General features: G+C 40.3%; 1 protein-coding gene across 4 annotated transcripts in view; it reads right to left on the bottom strand.

Moving 5' to 3' along the window:
- Positions 1-24,640, bottom strand: part of LOC114572628 (stromal membrane-associated protein 1) — a 266,403-nt gene that overhangs the window by 42,165 nt on the left and 199,598 nt on the right. For all 4 annotated transcript variants that reach the window (XM_028604329.1, XM_028604330.1, XM_028604331.1 and 1 more), the window contains one exon: positions 11,753-11,868. In XM_028604329.1, coding sequence (XP_028460130.1) covers positions 11,753-11,868 — 116 coding nt within the window. The remainder of the gene's footprint in view (positions 1-11,752; positions 11,869-24,640) is intronic.

Here is a 24,640-nt window from a genome sequence, read left to right as displayed (position 1 = left end):
GGAGTTTTACCCGCGGACAGACACGGACCTCCGGGTACTGCCGCCAGTCTGCATGAACGGCAGTACAGAAAATCTGCAAACTTTCCCTTAAGTTACCAGCTAACGCTAGCAGTAACTAGCTAGGTTACAGTTTTCAAAACTAATCTAGTTGTATTCTTGTGTGTGTGACCCTGCAAGTCTTCACATATTATGCCAGTATTTGATGTTAGATGGTTGTCTTAAGATGTGAGATGGTGTCAGACTTTAGTCTTTTCTCCACAGCCATAAACACAACATCCAATTTGTCCAAGCATCTGCAATAGCTAAGCAGACAAGACTTAATTTTCAAAAACAGGTAAATAAAGCAGAGATAAATAGGCTTGTGGCAGCACACACAGTGGAGGAAATGGAGTGGTGGAATGTAACTAAGTACATTTACTCAAGTATGGTACACAGGTACTTGTATTTTCTTTTCATGCCACTTTCTATACTTCTATTCCACTACATTTCAGAGAGAAATTAAATCTGACAGCTTTAGTTACTAGCTACTTTACAAATTGAGATTTCTGAACACAAAACACATGAAGTTTATAAAATACAATGTTTTACTATAAATTAAACTCAAGGGCTTAACTTTGGGTTCAACATTGGCGGGGTTGAGATCTCCACCTATCTAGGGAGGTCCCGGGACATGTGTACCCAAATAGGTTGTTTCAAATTAATTTTAAGAGACATAGCAAAACAACATGCTTTAGATATCTCAACTAGTTCAGTTGAATAGCATATAATAATTCACTTTGTATAAAAAAAACAAATTTGCAATGTATCAATCTGTTGTTCCAGTATTGGTAAAATGGATATTTATTTTCGGCCCTTTGATAAACATGCTACAATTTAACTGTGCTTTATTCCATATTATTCTGTAAAATTTTTTGCAGTATTGTGGGTCCTTTTTTTCGACTTCATTTCTGAAAGCAACGCCTGATTGGTCAAAAAGACTCTCCCAGAGCATCATCGGAAAGCTAAAGAGGCTCTAGCATCAAAGCAAACGAAAATAAATAACTGAAAATAAATAAAATATGGACAAAATACTATCAATACTGGATCTAAAAAGATGGATTCATTGCACTAAGTCCTCTATAAGAATAAGTTCCAGGAAAAGAAGCATGGACTTATTATTTTTTTTGGTGGATGGGTTGGGCGCAACCAAGTCTCGCACAGAGGCGGGTGGGTTGTGTGGAAAAAAACGTTTTTCTTTGCCTGCCAATTACATTGAATCGAGAAAGCCAACTACTTATCCTGTTTAAAAACAGTTAATATTCTTCATTCTTCTTCTTGGTAGAGCTGTCGTCTACTAATCGGAAGGTCGGTGGTTCGATCTCTGGCCCCGCAGTCCCATGCTGAAATGTCCTTGGGCAAGACACTGAACCCCGAATTGCTCCCGATGCTGCGCCATCAGTGTGTGAAAGTGTGTGAATGTTTATCTGATGAGCAGGTGGCACCTTGAGTGGCAGCCTCGGCCACAGCGTATGAATGTGTGTGAATGGTTCCTGTACTATGTAAAAGCGCTTTGAGTAGTCGTTAAGACTAGAAAAGCTCTATATAAATACAGTCCATTTACATTTATGATAAGATATTTGGGGGGTTGCACTGGCCAGTTTTGATATATAGTTAGGCTACTTCGTTGCCCAAAAATACTGTTTTGTGTAAACAAAATTTGTTTTTAGTGGCCACAAATTAGTATATTGTGGTCACAAATTAGCATTTTGTGGAAAGGAATTATTTGCCACAGTAGTTACCCTACGTGGAGAAACAAATATATACAAAAACGTTGTTTAAGTAGTTTAAGCACTGTGTGCAATGGACAGATGTATAGATCTGTCTGACGATGCATGATTGCCGTGTGAGGGTTAGAAATAATGTGCATCGACAATATTGCACTATATCTGTTAAATACAGATGGTAATGCAAGACATTCATATTTGCTTGCCTTTTTCAGGCACTTTCGCATGATTAAGCAGAAAGTTGGATATACTGGAACTAACAAAAAATCGGATGTTCCCAGTGGTAATTACGACTGAGATGTTGACGTAAACACTATTTACAAGTCAGAAACTTGTGTTTGTGGTAATGACCATATGGCATGAACAGTGCATAGAGGGAAGAGGACAGAGAAGGGGAATTCAGGACTGATGGATTTATGGAGATGAGCAGAAGTGCGAGGCACACAGAGCTGCAGTAGACGGAGTAGAGGAGGAGGTGAGCGTGGTGGGGAGATTAGAGGGCAAGTGGGAGCCTGGTAGTGGCAGAGGGGGAGCTTGCAGTTACAGCAGCCCATAATTGTTCATCATGCCTAGGTCCCTAGCGAGCCACTGCCTGGTCGGGTCCCAGGAGGCTCTGAGGTGTGTGTGTGTGTGTGTGTGTGTGTGTGTGTGTGTGTGTGTGTGTACCAGACAAATAAATTGAAAACTGGGCACAGGAATGGTTCACTGTGAATTTGTAGTTTGTGTATGTTTGCGTGTGAGTGTTCTCTGAAATGGATATCATGTCTCCTGTTCCATGTGTTTCTATATTCCCTGACTAGAAGTGTGCAACAGCATGTATGCATTTTCTGAGTCTTTTGTACAGTATGTTTGAAACAGTTTATATATAGTATATGTCCGCATTAATGTGTATGTCCTCATTTCCAGCTGAGCCGAGGTCAAAGGCCACGCTTGAGGGACCACAACAGCATTTAAAACTCAATGCTGCTCCTTCAATATGTTTATTCAACCCGCCGTACTCACTCCCCTGAGACTAGCTGCTCAAGGAGTGACAGAGAGAGGTAGGAAGAAAAAATGAGTGCCATCAATTCTTTTTTCCCGTTTGCTCCAATTTTTCTCTTTTCTTGTTCAGACCATGGATGTATTAAGAGAACTGGATACAGCGTTCGGCCCAGAAAGACTTTTCACATAGACTTTGCATGGCGAAAGAAACTTCTATATTTCAGCAGATAATTTTTTGGGGGGTAGAGAGCAGAAGCCAACAGGAAAGTGTTATTTACAATAAACTTTACAAATTTAAATTTATACAAACTTTCCAATCCATTGCTTTATGAGTGCATAACCTATTTGTACTAGTGTAGAAGTTTGGTATCATTTTGAGCATTATTAGTGGGGTAACTTACGAGATACAAACGTGGATCCATTAGCCCCTGCGCTAAGCTATTCAGCTGATAACGCTAACTTTCCCAGTGTTCGACCCAGGTGAAAAAAGCTTCTGGGGGGTTGTTTGGCTCAAGGTCATGGTGCAAACGACCCTAGGGTGAAATTACTCCGAACCATCACTTTAAAGGGTCCTTGTTTAAAAGGTCACGTTTTTAACATTTTTAACATTCACTAGTAGCCGAATCCAGAGTTATTAAACTAGGTATGACAAACGCGCATAATGCCACGAGTCCAAGTCAAGTCTCAAGTCTCTGGCCATCTGATCTGTCCCTATTGTTAAATGTTATGAATTCAAAGCATGTCTTGTAGCTACCATCCATACAGTACAGTATCAAAATCAGTTGTAGGATAACTTTATGGGGTCTACTTAAGATATCCCTTTAGCCCTCGGACCTGGTGAAATATTAACCTAAGTCTGTCACATCATATGGATACAACTATAAAGATACAATGTGCCTGCTCCCAGCATTAGCACAACACTGCAATGGTTAGCTTGTTACCTGTGACGATATATGCTAAATGTAAGGCCTCTTTCACTAAAAAAAATGTCTAATGTCGAAGTGGAAATCAAGAGAATAGTGGCTGCGCCACACCAGTTACAGAACAACATGCATCTCAGTGACAGTCTGAACTCACTGATGTAATGCCATTTATTTTCTATGTGTTAGTACGCTCAGTGAAACTGAGTCCAGCGCGAGGGAGATCCGACTCAGAGGAGGAGAGGTTAGTGAGGCCACGGCAGGTGACAGAAATAGGTGCAAAATTAAGACCGTCAAGACGGCCCAGTGTTTGGTGGACCGAGTACACCTTGTTCACTTAATAGCCTACAAATCTCATGCAACAAGCTCATGAACGAGCATGTTGGCTTCATCTCTCATCCACGTTACAGGTTTTACAGCATACATACACATCCATACATTCCTCGGATGTATCATAAGATAACACCATGGATGTATTAATAGAACACGTGGTGAATTACAACCCAAGGCTCCATACTAACTTTTTTCACTAGGAGCACAGTGGCCCCCAACTGAAAATTTTAGGGGCGCAACCAGAAAATTTAGGGGCACACACCGTAAATCAACATGCTAACCAAATATTCACATTTATACTAATTTCCACTGTATTACTAATAAACACTTTAATAATAGAAATTACAATGTGCTGTTTCAAATTTAGTTTCAGATTTTATTGTGCACTTTTGAAGATGCAACATAAAAGGTAAACTGACAGCACCATCGCTGTCATGATAGTTTTTACTGTTTCATGTAAAGCACTTTGAATTGCCTTGTTGCTGAAAGGAGCCGTAGAAATCAAGCTGCCTTGCCTTACAACCTCAACCTGTCAGTTAGTCCCCAGGGCAGATAAACCACTGTTGTGCCTGCTTGTCCGGAAGTGTACATCAACAGCACCGCGACCGCTTTTGCCTTGCCGTTAATATCATATCGCAGCAAACGCTGCCTGCGTGAACAACTGTAACCACACTTGCAACCACTTTGTTGGCATTTCTGTGACTAACTGTGACTTCAACAAAACTGCAGAGTAGTTTGCTCCGTCCGCACCTCTGCGTGTGTGTGTGTGTGTGTGCTCGCGCGCGCCGGAGCTCCGCTCTCTGTCATATGCAGAGAGGACAGACAAGCTTGCGCGCTCTCAGGTACCGAAATTTCCACTTTTAATGTGTAAAAAAGGGGGGCAAATTTACTGGTCGCACATGTGCGACTGGATGTAAAATTCAGTTGCACACTCTCAAATTTTGGTTGCAAAATGCGACCATTTGGTCGCAGTCTGGAGCCCTGCAACCATTAGCTATATCCATTATTACAGCTATCACGGGAGAACAGTCATATGGGCATGCACAGTGCAGGGCAACATAGGCGGGCGCAGTCCCGTGGGTCTGCTCGCGTTCCTCTATGCACGTTCATCATGCCTAGTTTAATAACTCTGGATTTGGCTACTAGTAAATGTTAAAAATGTTACAAATGTTCGGGCTGGTAAGTTGATGTACCCCAAAAGAAATTATCCGCTGAAATATAGAAGATGGGAAAACTCTACTCAGACTCGAACACAGGTAATGGTGACTCGCCTCGGACTCTTCTTTGGTGACTCAGACTCGAACACTGGGGACTCGAGACTTAACTCGGACTCGACAGTTGGTGACTTGACTACAATACTGCCACCAAGTATGACCACCAATTAAACAGTATTATATAGTATAAATATAGTATATATAGTATAAATATATACACATTTTTGTTTCAACATTTAAGGATCAGAAGAAATTATGCAGTTGTTGTAGCTTGTTTTTGATGTCCTCCCAGGCAGGATTTGTTTATTCAAACCAGACAGACAAGTCAACTTCAACTTCTAAGTAAGCTAGTTTTGAAAAAAAAAAAACTGTCAAATTTTGCTGACACTGAGATATATACAAATGGCATACTTAGTATACTGACCATTACTCACAAATTTTCAGATATGATCATGGCACTTAAAAGTGTTGTTAAATAAACATATATATATATATATATATATATATATATATATATATATATATACATACATACATACATACATACATATATATATATATATATATATATATATATATATATATATATATATATATATATATATATATATATATATATTACACTACCAGTCAAAAGTTTGGGGTCACTTAGAAATTTCCATTCAATTCAATTTTATTTATAGCATCAAATCATAACAAGAGTTATCTCAGGAAATTTTACAGATAGAGTAGTTCTAAACCACACTCTATAATATAGAAAGACCCAACAATTCCAGTAATTCCCCCAAGAGCAAGCATTCAGTGTGACAGTGGCAAGAAAAAACTCCCTTTTAGGAAGAAACCTCGGACAGACCCAGGCTCTTGGTAGGCGGTGTCTGACGGTGCCGGTTAGGGTGTGATGAACAGTGGCAATAATAGTCACAATAAAGATAATGAAACAGTGACTAGAAATAGTAGTCGTAGTAGTTCATGGCATAGCAGGGCACTGCAGGGCGTTACAGGATGTAGCATGGCACAGCATAGCATACCAGGACGTAGCAAATCAAAATTGCAAAAGGGTTCTCGACTGTTGTAGAAAGAAGTGGCTGATCTTTAATGCAATATCTACATTGCCCATTATCAGCAACCATGCATACAATGTTCCAAAGGCACATTCTGTTAACTAATCTGATATCATTTTAAAAGGCTAACTGAGAAAACATTGGAGAACCCTTTCGCAATTATGTAAGCAAATAATGTAATCTGAAAATTTCTGCCATGGTTAAAAAAACAATGCAACTGATCTCAGCTGGTATTCTGTCTATAATGGAGTGGAATGGAAATTACTAAGTGACCCCAAACTTTTGACCGGTAGTGTATATTATATAAAAGTAGTATTTATATTCATTAATAAAAGCTACAGTGAGGAAAATAAGTATTTGAACACCCCTACTATTTTGCAAGTTCTCCCACTTGGAAATCATGGAGGGGTCTGAAATTGTCATCGTAGGTGCATGTCCACTGTGAGAGACATAATCTAAAAAAAAATCCAGAAATCACAATATATGATTTTTTAACTATTTATTTGTATGATACAGCTGCAAATAAGTATTGGAACACCTGTCTAGCTCAGCTAGAATTCTGACCCTCAAAGACCTGTTAGTCTGCCTTTAAAATGTCCACCTCCACTCCATTTATTATCCTAAATTAGATGCACCTGTTTGAGGTCGTTAGCTGCATAAAGACACCTGTCCACCCCATACAATCAGTAAGAATCCAACTACTAACATGGCCAAGACCAAAGAGCTGTCCAAAGACACTAGAGACAAAATTGTACACCTTCACAAGGCTGGAAAGGGCTACGGGGAAATTGCCAAGCAGCTTGGTGAATAAAGGTCCACTGTTGGAGCAATCATTAGAAAATGGAAGAAGCTAAACATGACTGTCAATCTCCCTCGGACTGGGGCTCCATGCAAGATCTCACCTCGTGGGGTCTCAATGATCCTAAGAAAGGTGAGAAATCAGCCCAGAACTACACGGGAGGAACTGGTCAATGACCTGAAAAGAGCTGGGACCACCGTTTCCAAGGTTACTGTTGGTAATACACTAAGACGTCATGGTTTGAAATCATGCATGGCACGGAAGGTCCCCTGCTTAAACCAGCACATGTCAAGGCCCGTCTTAAGTTTGCCAATGACCATTTGGATGATCCAGAGGAGTCATGGGAGAAAGTCATGAGCTCTGGTGAGACCAAAATAGAACTTTTTGGTCATAATTCCACTAACCGTGTTTGGAGGAAGAAGAATGATGAGTACCATCCCAAGAACACCATCCCTACTGTGAAGCATGGGGGTGGTAGCATCATGCTTTGGGGGTGTTTTTCTGCACATGGGACAGGCTGACTGCACTGTATTAAGGAGAGCATGACCGGGGCCATGTATTGCGAGATTTTGGGGAACAACCTCCTTCCCTCAGTTACAACATTGAAGATGGGTCGAGGCTGGGTCTTCCAACGTGACAATGACCCGAAGCACACAGCCAGGATAACCAAGGAGTGGCTCTGTAAGAAGCATATCAAGGTTCTGGCGTGGCCTAGCCAGTCTCCAGACCTAAACCCAATAGAGAATCTTTGAAGGGAGATCAAACTCCGTTTTTCTCAGCGACAGCCCAGAAACCTGACTGATCTAGAGAAGATCTGTGTGGAGGAGTGGGCCAAAATCCCTCCTGCAGTGTGTGCAAACCTGGTGAAAAACTACAGGAAACGTTTGACCTCTGTACTTGCAATAAAGGCTACTGTACCAAATATTAACATTGATTTTCTCAGGTGTTCAAATACTTATTTGCAGCTGTATCATACAAATAAATAGTTAAAAAATCATATATTGTGATTTCTGATTTTTTTTTTTTTTTTTTTAGATTATGTCTCTCACAGTGGACATGCACCTACGATGACAATTTCAGACCCCTCCATGATTTCTAAGTGGGAGAACTTGCAAAATAGCAGGGTGTTCAAATACTTATTTTCCTCACTGTATGTACTGTCCATGTCAGAGATGGGGACTCAAGTCTGAGACTCGGACTCAAGTCACACTTAAGTCGCACAATCAGCTGACTTCAGACTTGACTCGGACTCGACCCAAATAATGTGCAACGTTATGCATGTGTTATGCCTTATGTGGTGCACTCACATATACATAAAAAAATACATTGACAATGGCGACACCAACTCCTCCCGGAGTTGTGCCTTTTGTCATTAGTTTTGCTTTCAGTAACTTTGTAAACAGTGGCAGTAAGCGAACAGCTACATGCAAGATGTGTGGCACCAAGATAAATGATGCCGGATCAACAACGTCGGACTTCATCAGGCATCTCAAAACGCACCCAGATAGGTCAGTCACTTGCTTGACTATGGTTAATATTTCACCAGGTCCGAGGGCCAGAGGGATGTGTTAAATAGACCCGATAAAGTTATCCCACAATTGATTTTAATACTGTACTGTCTGGATGGTAGCTACAGGACATGCTTTGAATTCATAAGATTTAACAATACAATGTTAGGGACAGATCAGATGGCCAGAGACTTGAGACTTGACTTGGACTCGTGGCAAAAGACTTGAGACTTGACTTGAACTTGCCCCTCAAAGACTTGAGACTTGACTTGGACTTGCCCCTCAAAGACTTGAGACTTGACTTGGACTTGAGCTCAAAGACTTGAGACTCAACTTGGACTTCCAAAAAATGATGTGAACATCTCTGGTCCATGTATGGTAACAACAAACGTTTGATGAGTGACACCTGACAATGTAGTTAGCTAAAACCTTAGATGCAGGCCTACATTTATAAATGATATTAGGCTGACACAATAGTAATTTGGTTTACAGGCCATACCTGACCAAAAAAAGTCATATGAATATATGGACAGTTGTCCCTATGTCTGTTAACTTCTACCTTTTTTTTTTTTTTTTTTTCAACACCGGTGGATTTATTAGGACTATGGTGGCAGCGAGACCTACTACACTTGCACTCTAAGCACAACTGCAATTAAACTCCACGCCTTCTCTTTTCTGACGTTGTCCTTATAAAAGGATTTGTGATGTGTATTATGTTTTTTGACCTACAATCCCTCCTATGGAGGGACTGATTTTAATACTGTACTGTACTCCTATGGAGGGATTGTAGGCTAACAAGCCATCACCTCTCGTTAGCATCACATTGACTGCTATTAATTTTGGCATCACTTTGACAGCAAATAACTTTACATCTGAAGCGTTTAAAGACTATTTGTCCATTGTTTATTTCTAAAGAAACACGACAATGTACAAAAGACTCCATTACCTTGTATCTCATGTTATGGCCCCGTAGCAGACATTTTTGTAAAAATCGGCTAACGATTGTGTCATAACCATGTGACTTTCTGTTGCATAGTAGAGAAATTGCTAGAGATTCACCGGAATTCAACGGAATTGGCCGGTTTTCACGTGCTCTGCCATGACCGGCGACCGGCAAGTCAGTCTGACATATGACAATTTCATGCCGGTCAATGCTACAATTAACTGACAACATAAGTTATATGAGTTACAGTTCTCAAGGACACACACGGAAGCGACAGCACAGTCTCTTTTTCCTTTCTCTCAACTTTTTCGCCGTGTTGCGCGTACCCGCTCGCGATTCGGAATGGTTGAGATTTCTCTTGTCACAGCTACCGGAAGACTTACAACTTTCAGAAAGGTTGCTCACGTCACATCTACGTTGTTAAGCTCAGTTTGAGGCTGCGCCATCACCGGAAAAGTGACTTCACTGGTCTTTGTCGAAATATATGGCGTAGCTGTGTCCATTCTTTTACTATGGGTCAAACTCATAAAATGCTGCTGACGGCTCTGCACTCTAGCTTCTTAGCGAACATTATCCTACGAGAGTGATAGGATGAGCTAGTCTACAGCCCTGAATATCAGAGGCCCTGATTCAAAGCTAAAGTGTAAAAATAATTAGTTTAAAACAATTACCTGTGCTTTACAATGGACTTAAAGGTTTGTGAAATTCTAAATACAGTATGTTCACTTTTCACCAGTTTTTAGTCATTTACAATAATTTACTGACAAGCTAGCTGTCTCAGAATGACGTAAGGTGGGCAGTTACATGGTTTATGTGGAGTAAAAACCTTTTTCAACATTATTTAAGGATGCTACTCTATCTTGTAAAACATCAAAATGTTACAATGGTGCTTCTTCCTCGACAAATCCATCTTTGGCCAAACACAATTAATACAGTCACCACTATGCAGAAAGCACATAAACCGCAGCCAAGAGTTTCTTTTTATAGTTTGGTGGCAGTTATCCTTTTTATCCTGCAAAATTGGGGTTGGCAACTTAACCTTTCACCTCCTACAGCTTGTTAATAATGTATGATTTAATTAAAATCACAGCCATTGCGATTTGAAAATTGCGCTTTTGAATAGTGAATGATTAATCTTTCAGCCAACCATTTTATTCTCACACTCTGTACCTCTGTTTCTCCTGCCTCCACTGTTTTTTGAATGTTGTTTCGCCTCTACTTGTTCAGCTTTTTCCTTCTCAATCTTTCCGTCCTTCACCTTATTGCCATTTTGCAGGGCTGTTACAAAAAGCAAATGAAAGTACTTTGTCCTTTTCTTAAATCTACCAAAACAGTTTAACACAAACAGCATTATTTGGTCAGCTGCACTGGGTTAAAACAACATGTAGATAGCGTATAAGGGATATATTTTGGTTGTATATTTTAATACTGATTCTGCTGCAGTATATAGATTGGAAGGGTTGAAGACATATCAGACACATTAAGTGAAATACATTATTATTGCTATATTCTAAAAGTAAAAACAGTACTACTACATCTCTATCACTCCCAGCTGCTCTCTTCACTGTCACAGTTCACATCATTCCTCTTAGGCTATGTTTAGACGGAAACGATCCACATGGCAAAGCACAAAAGCTGACAATTTTGTCTGGACAGACAAGGAGGTGGAGTTAATGCTCCAAACAACCTTAGATTACGAAGCCACAAAGGCACAACAGGGCGTGGACTGGGAGCCTTGCCAGTTAAAATATATAGACATAATGAGCGAATTTCTTCAGCAGTATCCTGTACCTGGAGGGACGTCATATCCACACGGGAAAGACGCTATCTGTAAAAGTCAGATATCATCAAAGCTGAAAGCCTTCCGGACCAAGTATAGGCAGGCTGTGGATACCCAACGGCAGAGTGGCCATGGGCACCGTCGCCGTCTAAACAAAAGGCACATCTGACAAAATATTCTGTCGCTTTCACCTGTGAGCGTTGTCGTGTAAACAGGGCCTTAGTGTCACAGATAGGTGTCTCTCTCTCTCTCTCTCTGACATTGGTCAAATTCAGAGTCTATGATAGTTTGCTTTGATGTGATCCTCAGAGAGCGTGTGTCTGCACATATAAGGGAGATGGCGTGTTTGTGTTTGCATCATGGGAGTCTCCACAGACTCCCTGTGTTGCAGCCGGCCTGTGGTGATAAGCAGATGATGAAAGCCTGTGTGTGCGTGTGTGTGTTTGTTACCTGCTGTGTGTTGTTGGAAGAGGGAAGAGGGTTGGAGACCATTGGTCCAAAGATGTCCAGTTCATCGCTGATTGGTGCTGCACCACTTGAGCCCCTCCCATCACCCTCTGGAGCATCTGAAAAAGCGATAAAATAAATATAAATCAATCCTAATATTGTATAAATGTTCATATTACTGTTTATTGGGTTTTACCTAAATATTTGGACAAATTGTACCTTGTGATCAGGTCACATATATTTAACAACATTTGGGACATTTACATTACTTGATTTTGAAAAAAATTTAAAATGACGTAAGATTTCTAGTGAACCAATAAGCATAGTCATGATTTGAAAAAATATGAATTAATGTACAGACATAAAGAGAGATCAATAAATAAACACTGTAAAAAGTGAAGGCACTCAGACAAATAGGAATTATTCAATCTAACCTTTACATTCAAATGCAAGAGTTTTTAAAAGTTTTAAGCCTTCACGTGTTTCCAAAACACCCCACTCAGCTCCATGTACAATTAGCATGCTTGTTAACTGAAACATCCCCAAGAAAACTCTGGTGACTGCACTCCTTCAGTACTTGGCTTTAACCTGAAAATGATTTCATTTATGCTTCTCTTTTGGTCCTGGTAAAAAAAAAACTCTTGTGTGGAATTGCAAATATATTTGACAGTGTCACAGAGCTGCTTAAAGTGGCTATATGTAACTTTCAGTTTGTGTTGATTTCAGCACACTTGTCGCTGTCGTAAAGGTCTTTTCTTTACGGTGCTTTATTGCCCACTGTATATTACTGAGTTAGCGTTACCGGGAGGTCATATAGCAGCAGCGCCAGCTCCGGCCGTGGAGCTCCGTCAGGGCAGCGGGAGTTGGTAGTCTAGTTAATCCAGAAAAGGTGACTTTGCGCTGGGTATGGAGCTCCGCGGGCTGCCGGTGTGTGTGTGTGTGTGTGTGTGCTAGCGCTGATAGCCGCCGCGGTTAGCCACCTCGTTCTCAATGGCAAAACACTGCTACAACACACACGAGTTCACCCTAATCTACAAAAGAAATTGTATAGAACTAGTTACATGCCCCTCGTCTGCAGGTATTCCATGCAAAGTTGGAAGTGTACCCTCGTTTAGAAGAAGTCTCCTGGCTAATCCTGCCTTGTACTGACCGAAGTTGAAGAAACAGCTAGCTAATGTGGTATTAGCTAAAGTGGTTAGCACACACCAAATGTTTCGTCCAATGACGTAGAAAGCCCTGCAGATTTTGAACAGCTCACCCGGAGACTGAAGGCAGGATACATTCAGAAACCCCTATTTCACGCAAAACAGCATGGATGTTGTTGTTTTTTTCAAGTTTGTATGCGTGTGGAAGTACCAGAGACACAAAATAACACCCCAAATCCTACAAAAAGTGATTTTGTAGCAACCAACGTAATAACTTGGATTAATATAGCACATTTCATGAAAACCACGGACGCTTTACACTATTGCAGGGGGGAAAAGAAGTAGGCCAACACAAACATGGACTAAAAGGAATAAAACGTCCATGCTAAATGGAAGGGGGAAGTAATTTAATGGTGGTGGGCGGATAATATCGATAAAAACGTTGGTATTGATATTGATCAATACCAGTGTTATGAGATTAATACTTTAGTTTTAGTTTCTCTTCAGTATGCACCGCTGCGGTTTCATCAAAGAGGCGACCTGGCTATCTGTGTCTTGGTGGTAAGTGCCGCAGCTTTCAAGTGCTGCTCCTGTCACAGCGCAGAGCAGGCACACTTAGCTACTCCTCTCCCCTCTTGTGATCTGATGTTGTACCGTCACGTGACTCAGCGGCGCCAAGCAAACAAGCAAACAAGCAAGCAAGCAAGCAGCCAGGCGGCGGCCAGCAGCACGCACATACAAACAGAGACGGAGCAGAAGAATGGAAGAGCGCCGTGTGACTATATTTTCGGTAAGCTGTATAATTTGTAAAAAGGCTGTAAGATACAGTGGTAACACAACAAATTTATACAAGCACATGAAAATTCTGTCCTGGGTTTTAACTTAATAATTATTTAATACATTATTTAAGGATGCTACTCTATCTTGTAAAACATCAGAATGTTACAATGGTGCTTCTTCCTCGACAAATCCATCTTTGGCCAAACACAATTAATACAGTCACCACTATGCAGAAAGCACATAAACCGCAGCCAAGAGTTTCTTTTTATAGTTTGGTGGCAGTTATCCTTTTTATCCTGCAAAATTGGGGTTGGCAACTTAACCTTTCACCTCCTACAGATTGTTAGTAATGTATGATTTAATTAAAATCACAGCCATTGCGATTTGAAAATTGCGCTTTTGAGTAGTGAATGATTAATCTTTCAGCCAACCATTTTATTCTCACACTCTGTACCTCTGTTTCTCCTGCCTCCACTGTTTTTTGAATGTTGTTTCGCCTCTACTTGTTCAACTTTTTCCTTCTCAATCTTTCCGTCTTTCACCTTATTGCCATTTTGCAGGGCTGTTACAAAAAGCAAATGAAAGTACTTTGTCCTTTTCTTAAATTTACCAAAACAGTTTAACACAAACAGCATTATTTGGTCAGCTGCACTGGGTTAAAACAACATGTAGATAGTGTATAAGGGATATATTTTAATTAATTAACTTAATAATGCAAAGGTAAAATCACGAAAACACTTTAAAGGTCATGAAAATTCATTCAGATTTAGCAATTTTATGATGCTTCCACCTTAATTATTAAAACCCGTTGATGTCCGCTGTCACTACTGTTTTAAAAGATTTCAAAGGCAAGTTTTCTCTGAAAACGGAACAGAAACTTGCTTTCGCTCTGCCTCGCTCTGCAAAGTATGTCAACCGGATCATTGGTCTGATTGGTTGAAGACTATCCAATTGCGTACAGTCATTTGAACTATGCCCATTGATCACGCCTCTTGTGCAGTAGAAAATACAGAGCAGACTCCCAGACTAATGTACAATCTTAAAAGATTGAGCTTGGTCTGGTAATAGCCAGACTAGTCTAGTAGTGTACAACTCTAAAAATGCACATTCTGTTTGTCAGAAAGCTACAAATCTTAAAAAATATCAACTGTTAAAATGAATACACCTTTTTCACGGTAGACATTTTGAGGGCAGAAAGAGGAACGGTACAAGTAATATTACTGATGGCTGCATTCCATTTAGGTGCGCCAGTTCCCAGGCCCTGGTATTGTGCATGTTGACTCTGGCACGGCTTACCCATAATTTCCACTGGTTGCGGAACGGCTACGGAACAGCGGAACGGCTGTGTTCCGACTCTGGCACAGCTCCGGCGACCCAGAGATAGGCAGAGATTCTATTTTTACCGGACGCCGGAGAGCTGCGCAATTCAGATTGTGCGGGACAGGAAGTCGAGCACAGAAACAAAATAAAACATCTGGTTAATTTTCAAAATAAAATACACCGTGCTCACAGAGTAATTTTCTCTCTACTCCTCTGGATGGAAACAAACTGTTGTTGGTTTTGTGGTTCTATTCTATGTGAATTCACGCGATCTCGTGGGTCCTCGTGACTTCAGCTGTCAGTCATAGCCGCAGCCTTTCCATAACAAATCCCGACCTGCTGGGTACTGACGGACGGCAGAGCACGGAGCCGTTCCGCAGCAATTACACAACCGGTGGAAATTAGGAGTTACTGTTGCATCCTTATGGAACGGAGCCACCGTTATTGTCATTACTTCCATCTTTGTGTTTCCTGCTGTGACCAAGTCCAAATGTCTGCTGTGAAAAGGGTCTATTGTCCATGCTGGGTTACAGACATGGTTTACTATTGTACACAAAAATGGAACAGAGCCATCATTAACTATGAAAGTAAAAGCATTAACAACTGTGCTTTTATGACCAGTCAAAATGTCTGCTGTGAAAAAGCCACGTTAAAAAAGCCACGTAAAAAAAAAAATAATGAGAATGGACTAGTCAAATGAATGGCGAGTGTCCAGGGAGCTAGTGCAGGAAAAACTCTGATACACCACCTCTATAGTTTACTATATTGTAATTCTACAACTTAAATGTATATCATAGGAAACTGTCTGTTCATGTAATTGGATGTAACAAGTTCCAAGTTGTAAAACCAAGCGATATAAAAACAGCTTTGTTCCAGCTGCAGTCACACTGATGAAGAAGCTATAAGAAAAAATTACACAATTTGCACAGCCTGTATTTGCGTAGGATATTTGGTATTAATTTAATAATTGGTTTTTAGATTATTTTTCATAATGGTTAGTTTTAAGTGTTTTTATTGGTGTATATTAGATTTCAACATCTTGATTAGCACTCAAGCACTTTAACTGTTTGTATCAATATTTATTGTCCTATTGTATGTTGTCTGTGTTTTCTGAACGGTGTGTCATGGATGCCCGGCACTTCTTTACTGTGCAACAAATTTACCTATGGGTACATATAAAGTAACCTATAAATATAATATAATGAGAAGATCAAGGTTAGTTTGTACCAAAATCAACAGCAACGCCATTCCTGTGTGTTAGTTTTTGCCGATTGCTTACACACTGAAATCAACCACTATAAGCATAATGTCAGCCTCACACTTTTTGCAAAACAATACACACAGTGATTTGCAAAACACTAAACACACTTGTATTCATTAGACACAGAAGTATATCATGATGTCACTTCCTTGCAATTCCAAAGCACACCTATGACTCAATCTGTGAATCACAGCCATCAGGTGCGCAAACACATGATTGCTTAATTGTATACACACCATTCAGGTTTAAGCACAATAAAAATGCAGCAGGTAAAGCTAGTATTTTCTGTACTGAATTTTCAGTTTTTTTCATATCTATTGTTTCTGTAATTGTAACCTGTACTGGATACAGTATTTTATGTTTGTCTGTTGTTTGCTGAGCTAACAGTGTTATGCCTACACTACAGTAGTAGCTGTATGAAAACTTGGACATGTTTTGTTGTGATTCTCCATGTTGACATGTTGACTGATTTGAGTATATGGAGAGAAATAAATTATATTTTCCTCAGTCTGCAGCATTGGTCTTGTGTAGTGTTTGGTGAATGTATTGTATATTTGCACTTTCTCTGTGTACTTCACTGTACTCTAATCACTGAGAAGTAGAATTGCTAAAAGTGTTTTAGGTTAGCATCGGCAGTGTGTAACTGGTTCAAACAGAATTAAGTCATGAAATGTGTGTTTCATATGTTCACAAAATGTTTTTTATAAATTGGTGTATAGTTTTTGCAAGTGTGTGCGTAGTGTTCTGAAAAACTGGTCCCTGCTTTCAAAGTAGTCCTTAAGCAATTGAAAAAAACTGTAAAGGCAGAGTTGGTAACTATTTTCTAATATGCACTTTTTTATATAGTTTGAAATGGTCTTTACACCCCGACAGCAATAAATAACACATGGGCTCCCAAAAAGGAGTGAAAAAGATCTGCCATCTGTAGCTGCTGGAATCCTGTAAAAAAAAAAAAAACACCAATGGCTGCCTCGGGGTCCGCACTGAAAGAACCAATGAAATGCCTCCCTGCCCCGCTGCGCGTACTCAACCCCTTCCGTGTACGAGCCTGAGCTCAGTGCGCGGCGTCGCCGCATTGCTAACAGTAGTCATGTTTGTTTTAAATGGTGCCCAAATTCTTTCACATGAAGGGCCAACTGTATCTTGATGAAAGGCCACGGGCCAAAAGTAAATGCTGATTACCGTAATTCTTCGTGGATAAAACTTACGTTTGTTATTAAATAGGGAAGTTCAACAGCAAGGGTGACATTCAACTGGGAGAGGTAACACAATAAAATACTTTACACTAGCTTAACATGAAGACTGGAAGCAGGGTGACACAGCTGTCATGGCTCTGTCAGTTACTAATGGGCAAAGTAAGCCTTATTTGATGGTTACTTCCCAAGAAGATGAAAGAAATCTTTAGCAGCCAGAATCACATTTAGGTAATTTGTGACTTCAAGTAATTTAAACTACAGTATCATTAAAAAATGTGATCTAAAACAACTGTGTTGTCCAGAGAGAGACCCTGGCCATGGTGCTCGAGAGGAAAGCCCTAGTACACCATGAACAGTCATCTGTGAGACAGTGATGGAGAAGCAGACGGGGGGAGGAGTTTGTGAAAGGGAAGAGATAGAGAACTCTGTGTGTGTGTGTGTGTGTGTGTGTGTGTGTGTGTGTGTGTGTGTAAGAGCCGGAGAGCAGCAGAGGTCATTTATATAACCACAGTGATGAAACATCCATAATTTAGCCCTTTTATCGTGTGAACAAGACTGAGCGCCTTTAGCCAGACAGCAGGGTACAAGGAAAGCCATTTACTGAGAAGGCTAGAAAGACCACTCAACATCCTTTTTAAACCACTCATTAGAACACATTTCAAAGACTTTGATAGTGACATCTTCCATCCTAATAATTAAACTATTGATTTTTACCCTCTATCCATCTAGGGATGCCTTCGAGCCCCTTGAGGCAAATTTGTGATTTGTGAAAATGGGATATGTAAAAAAGATAAATGTACTTGACTAAACCTTCATTATTATTTGTTATTAATGAGCTTGGCTTTTATTGTGATAGTTAAATCACTTTGTAAATTGCTGCTTGAAGAATAAAGGCCATTATGATTATTCCTTTAAAGCTGACGAGTGACCGGTGTAAGTCACATTGTTACAAATTCAAAAGATGAGAGAAAAATAGGATTTCCCGTGCATCAATTACCCTTCTACCACTCTAAAAAAAAAAAAAAAAACCTCATTCACCCATTGCCATGGAAATGCCATGTCGGGCAATGAGCCCACCATCCTTTTTTATGGGATGGAGCTGCTTCTTTAGAGCACTTTCAACTTTACCAAGGAAACAGAGCCATACTTCAGGGTGGGGTGGGGGGTGTTTTATAATCACCCCTTTGCCCATGGTACATTCTCTCTCTCTCTCTCTCTCTCTCTCTCTCACACACACACTACACTCATATATACTATATACTACTACTATAATATATATATATATATATATATATATATATATATATATATATATAATTATAGTAGGCCTACAGTAGCTGATATACTTTAAAATAAACCTTTATTATTTAAAGCCCATACATGATGATGTCCGGCACACATTTATTATTTGTTGTTGTTGTTTTTGTTTTGTTTTTTTGGGGGGGAGGTGGGGGGGCGTCAAAATTGTTGCTGCATAGTACCCCTGGTAGTTTCTGGATAGATGCGCCTCTGCATCAACCAACACACAGAAATGGTGGACATTTGCTTTGGAACGCAACAAGGACAGTTGCTGCTAAAATAGAGGAGACAACATGGAGGAAGATTCTCTCTGGACACAAGTGTCACTTCAGTGAGTCGGTACCATTACACTAGAGAAAGACCAAGGTCGAAGTGAAAGGGATATAGAGACAGAAATAACAAACCACAAAACAAATAAAAATAATCTTCTTCCTTTTTCCCTTTCTTCTTTCACTCTCTTCCCCAGCCAATTCCAGTAGTTCTTTATTCAACTTCAATGTTACTGTCTGTATTGTATACCACTATGAACCCTATTGTCATCACCAATAAAAATAAAAAATTAAAGAAGGGGTGCTCCATCAATAAAGGTTTTTGAAATTGATTCAGTGGCTCCTGTAGAGATTTATCATTTACATTTATCATTTTTTAATGATGTTAGATATTCAATAAAAAAAAAAGAGCTAATATTGGACTAGTTGTAGGGCAAACCAAGCAAGGATGGAAAGATAATTTGTGTGAAAATGCTTATCTTGCTGGTCTCACAATATTGTTTAAGCTTTGTTTCCGGCACAGCCTGCTAAACTGAATTACACTGAACAGAGGAATTGACAGAAACAGAAACACACACACACACACACACACACACACACACACACACACACACACACACACACACACACACACACACACACACACACACACACACACACAGAAAGGTATGGATGGAGGAACGAGGGAGATGTGTAAGTGTTGAAGGCAGACTGCCATGTATTTGACTTATTGATTATGTTTGAAATCACATCCACTCGACATGGCTGCAAGGTGTGTAGCATTAGTTATTTATAGCAGGGCATCTACTCTCAATCTTCCATGCTGCGGTCGGGAATGTTTTATTGATGCTGTATCCACCGACTCTCTTCTGTCAGCGCAGCTTACCCTCAGCTAAGTCTAACACAATACAGCCTTATGTATTGGGAAAACAGGGTGACTGCATATTACACATTTATGGTGAAAACCCTGAACCAACCCGTTTTTCTACTGTGTTTTAGCTGTTCAGAACTAAGGTCAACAAGCATGGAGCACAGTGTCCTGGCAGTTACCGGGCCAAGAAACATAGCGTGTATTTGAAATGTCACAGGTTTGAATCCAGCTTGTGACCTTTGTTAAATGCCATATCCTCAGTGCACTCACTACTGAATATCCAGCAGTGTTCAAATGTAACTAAGTACATACTTTTCTTTTCATGCCACTTTCTACTTCTACTCCACTATTTCAGAGAGAAATATTGTTCTTTTTACTCCACTACATTAATCTGACAGCTTTAGTTACTTTACTTTTATTTTTGCACACAAAACACATGATGCCATTCAACATTTAGTTGAATGACATCAAAATCTTGAATCTTGATGAAATGTTTGGATCATTTCCAGTTTCTAAAATGTGAGGATTTTTACATTAGGACAAATATTTTTTTGTATTACAAGTTTTCTGAAATGTTATGTTTAAATATGCAAATTAGGCATTATCTTGTTAAATATGCACTAATTTGCATACATTTTCAGAAGAAAATCTAAACATTGGATAAAGCCAGAATCAAAAATTTTGTTTAATTTTGTTGACATGTTGAGTCAAAGGTTTTTACAGAGGGGTTTTGGATATCGATACTGTCAACAGCTATAATAATAATAATAATACATTTTATTTGTTGGTGCCTTTCAAGACACCCAAGGACACCTTACAAAACATTAATAAAAAATGAATAAAAGCACAACAAATTTATAAATAGTGTAATCAAGTAGTAAGAAGTAAGGGAGAAACAAGGTTGTGGAGGGCTTTGAAGCTTAGCAGAAAAATGTTGTAATTTATCCGGTGGGGTACAGGAAGCCAGTGGAGCGGAGTGAGGAGGGGTAAATGGACTGGACTGTTTTATATAGCGCTTTTCTATTCTTAACGACTACTCAAAGCCCTTTTAAAAAGTACAGGAACCATTGACACATATTCATACACTGTGGCCAATGCTGCCATACAAGGTGCCGCCTACTCATCAGATGAACATTCACAAACATTCACACGCTGATGGCCGACCGTTGATCTGGTGCGGGTGATGATCCTGGCCTGCGGAGTTCTGAATGGATTGGAGGCGATGGAAGTTTATTTGTGGTGCCAGTGAGGAGGGCGTTGCAATAGTAAATGCGAGATGTGACCAGGGCGTGAAAAAGGACTTGTGTACTGTGTTGGGAGAGGGAGGGGCAGAGTCTGGAGATGTTGCAGAGGTGAAAGTGTGCAGTGTGTGTGATACTGCTGATGTGGGGTCAATAGGAAAGTGTACAGTCCAGAATGACACCAAGACTTTTAACTTGGGAGGAGGTGGGAATCAGAGAGCCATCAACTGATATAGTTGATGGCTTTGGAGAGTGTGGACTATGAACCAATGAGGAAAACCTCGCTTTTATTTCCACTGAGTTAAGAAGATTGATTGTTGCTAATAGCTTGTAGACAGGAGGTGAGGGCAGAGGGGGCAAGAGATGTGTTTGTTTTTGTGAAGAGGTACAGTTGTGTTTCATTGGCGTAAAAGTGAAAAGTGATCCCAAAATGACGGAGAATGTTGCCAACAGGTAGAATGTAGACAATGACAAGCAGTGGTCCCAGCACTTAACCCTGAGAAACACCATGGGTGACGGGTTTTTGATGGGACATTTCTTCCCTGATGATGAACTGTTTTCTGTTGTGCAAATATGACCTAAACCAAACTAGTGCATTGTTATTGATCCTGATGGCAGCCAGACAAAAAAATGTTTCATTTTATGAATGAAGCACAGCTAAATTACTGTTAAACAAATAAGATTGTGTACCTTTTCACATATCAGCTGTATCAATCAAGTACTGTAAATAATGTAAAAAGTGAGTTTTAATCACACTATAATTTACCATTTCCTTTAGACTGTTTTAAACTAAACAACATGAATTTCTTATTCAAGTGCTTTAAACAAACATTTCAAAACATCCTTGCACCCGATGAACTATTGTTCATCACTATTCAGCCTATCACTTAATTAATCTCCAACGGGTAAATCAAATGAACAGGTCTCTTTAACAAACTTCCTGTAGAAGTACGAACAGTGCAGGAACGAACAAGTCCATCTCTTCCTGGAAATAGCTCTGTTATCCTGCCCATTTTCCAGGTCTGCCTGGGAGTGCTATCCTCTCCGACCAAGATGACATCTCCCACCTTCAGCACAGTGGGTGTGGGTATGTCACACTTGTGAGTTGATTTCAAGTCCAGCAAGTAGTCCTTTCGCAATCTGTTCCAAAAGCTGGTTATTAGTCTCTGTTGGTATCTCCATCTCCTACACACGTCCTCTCGACTCACATTGGTTGCTTGAGATGGAGGAAGCATAGTCTTTGGTGGTAAGAAAGTCAGTCTTTTCCCAACCAGAAAATGAGAAGGTGTAAGTGGCTGGGGCTCTTATGCATCACTGTCCACATAAGAGAGAGGCCTGGAGTTCAGCACAGCCTCCACCTCTGCAAGCATGGTTGTCAGTTCCTCAAAGTTTAGTGAAGCCCTCCCTCTTTAGACATGTTTTTACAGATCTTACAAGCCTCTCCCAGAAGCTACTCCACCAAGCAGTATACTCGACAATATACTTCCAGGTGATCCCTTTGTCAGTAAACAGCTTGGTAAGCTCTGATTCCTTAAATGACCTCCATAGTTGTTTCAGGTCTTCTTCTGCTCTCTTGAATGTCTTAGCATTGTCTGAGTAAATAACTTTACAACAGTCTAAGCTGGTGAAGTGAAATGAGAAAAGTATATACATAAAACTATTTTTTAGAAATAAAAAACTGAAAATTGGCATGTGCGTATGTATTCACCCCCTTTGTTATGAAGCCCATAAAAAGCTCTGGTGCAACCAATTACCTTCAGAAGTCACATAATTAGTAAAATGATGTCCACCTGTGTGCAATCTAAGTGTCACATGATCTGTCATTACATATACACACCTTTTTTGAAAGGCCCCAGAGGCTGCAACAACTAAGCAAGAGGCACCACTAACCAAACACTGCCATGAAGACCAAGGAACTCTCCAAACAAGTAAGGGACAATGCTGTTGAGAAGTACAAGTCAGGGTTAGGTTATAAAAAAAATATCCAAATCTTTGATGATCCCCAAGAGCACCATCAAATCTATCATAACCAAATGGAAAGAACATGGCACAACAGCAAACCTGCCAAGAGACAACCGCCCACCAAAACTCACGGACCGGGCAAGGAGGGCATTAATCAGAGAGGCAGCATGGATACCTAAAGTAACCCTGGAGGAGCTGCAGAGTTCCACAGCAGAGACTGGAGTATCTGTACATAGGATGACCGTAAGCCGTACGCTCCATAGAGTTGGGCTTTATCGCAGAGTGGCCAGAAGAAAGCCATTACTTTCAGCAAAAACAAAATGGCACGTTTTGAGTTTGCAAAAAGGCATGTGGGAGACTCCCAAAATGTATGGAGGAAGGTGCTCTGGTCTGATGAGACTAAAATTGAAGTTTTCGGCCATCAAAGAAAATGCTATGTCTGGCGCAAACCAAACACATCACATCACCCAAAGAACACCATGTTTTTCAGCAGCCGGGACTGGGAAACTGGTCAGAGTTGAGGGAAAGATGGATGGTGGCAAATACAGGGATATTCTTGAGAAAAACCTGTACCACTCTGTGTGTGATTTGAGGCTAGGACGGAGGTTCACCTTCCAGCAGGACAATGACCCCAAACACACTGCTAAAGCAACACTTGAGTGGTTTAAGGGGAAACATGTAAATGTGTTGGAATGGCCTAGTCAAAGCCCAGACCTTTTCTGTTATATTGTCTATTTGTTGTTTGCTTCACAATATAAAAAAAACATCTTCAAAGTTGTGGGCATGTTCTGTAAATTAAATTATGCAAATCCTCAAGCAATCCATGTTGATTCCAGGTTGTGAGGCAACAAAACACGAAAAATGCCAAGGGGGGTTAATCCTTTTGCAAGGCACTGTAAGAACCTTTTCACCCATGCAGTTATTCTTAACACTGTTTTTAACCTGCTGCACTTCTCTAGGTCTAATAGTGGCTCTGCTTGTTCAGTGCTGGTAAGCTGCACTACAACCTGAAACTTAGACCTGAGCTCAGTGTTAACTTTGTCTAAGCCACATTCATCATCAATGTTCTTTGCTTCATCAGCCGATGAAAGTGAAGTGGGTCCCTTCCACCACAGCTGGTCTTGGATGAGGTTCTCAACACTCTCGTGGGTAAGTCAGCAGGATTAGTTTTGCCACTGCAGTGGGACCAAAGTTCTGGATTAGTGAGACCTATTACTTCAATCACTCTGTTTGCCACAAATGGTTTCACCTATGTGCTGTGCTATGTATCCAATGAAAAACAATCATGGAATCGGTCCACATGTTAAGCCGATTTCTTTCCATTTTCAGTGGCTAATCTTACTCCAACCAGTGCGCCCATGAGCTCCAAGCATGGCAAGGTCATTTTCTTTAAAGCCACCTTTGACTTCGATGCCACAAAGCTGGTAACAACTTCTCCTTCCTTGTTTTCTCCTTGCAGATAGGCAACTGCACTGTATGCCTTTTCACTGGCATCACAGTAGACATACAACTTGGATATCTGTGCGTTTGGCTGTGTTTCAACTTGG

The sequence above is a fragment of the Perca flavescens genome, chromosome 17, assembly GCF_004354835.1.
Source record: "Perca flavescens isolate YP-PL-M2 chromosome 17, PFLA_1.0, whole genome shotgun sequence".
NCBI lineage: Eukaryota > Metazoa > Chordata > Actinopteri > Perciformes > Percidae > Perca > Perca flavescens.
Note: the sequence above shows the minus strand (reverse complement) of the source record. Positions and strands in the feature narration are given on the sequence as shown.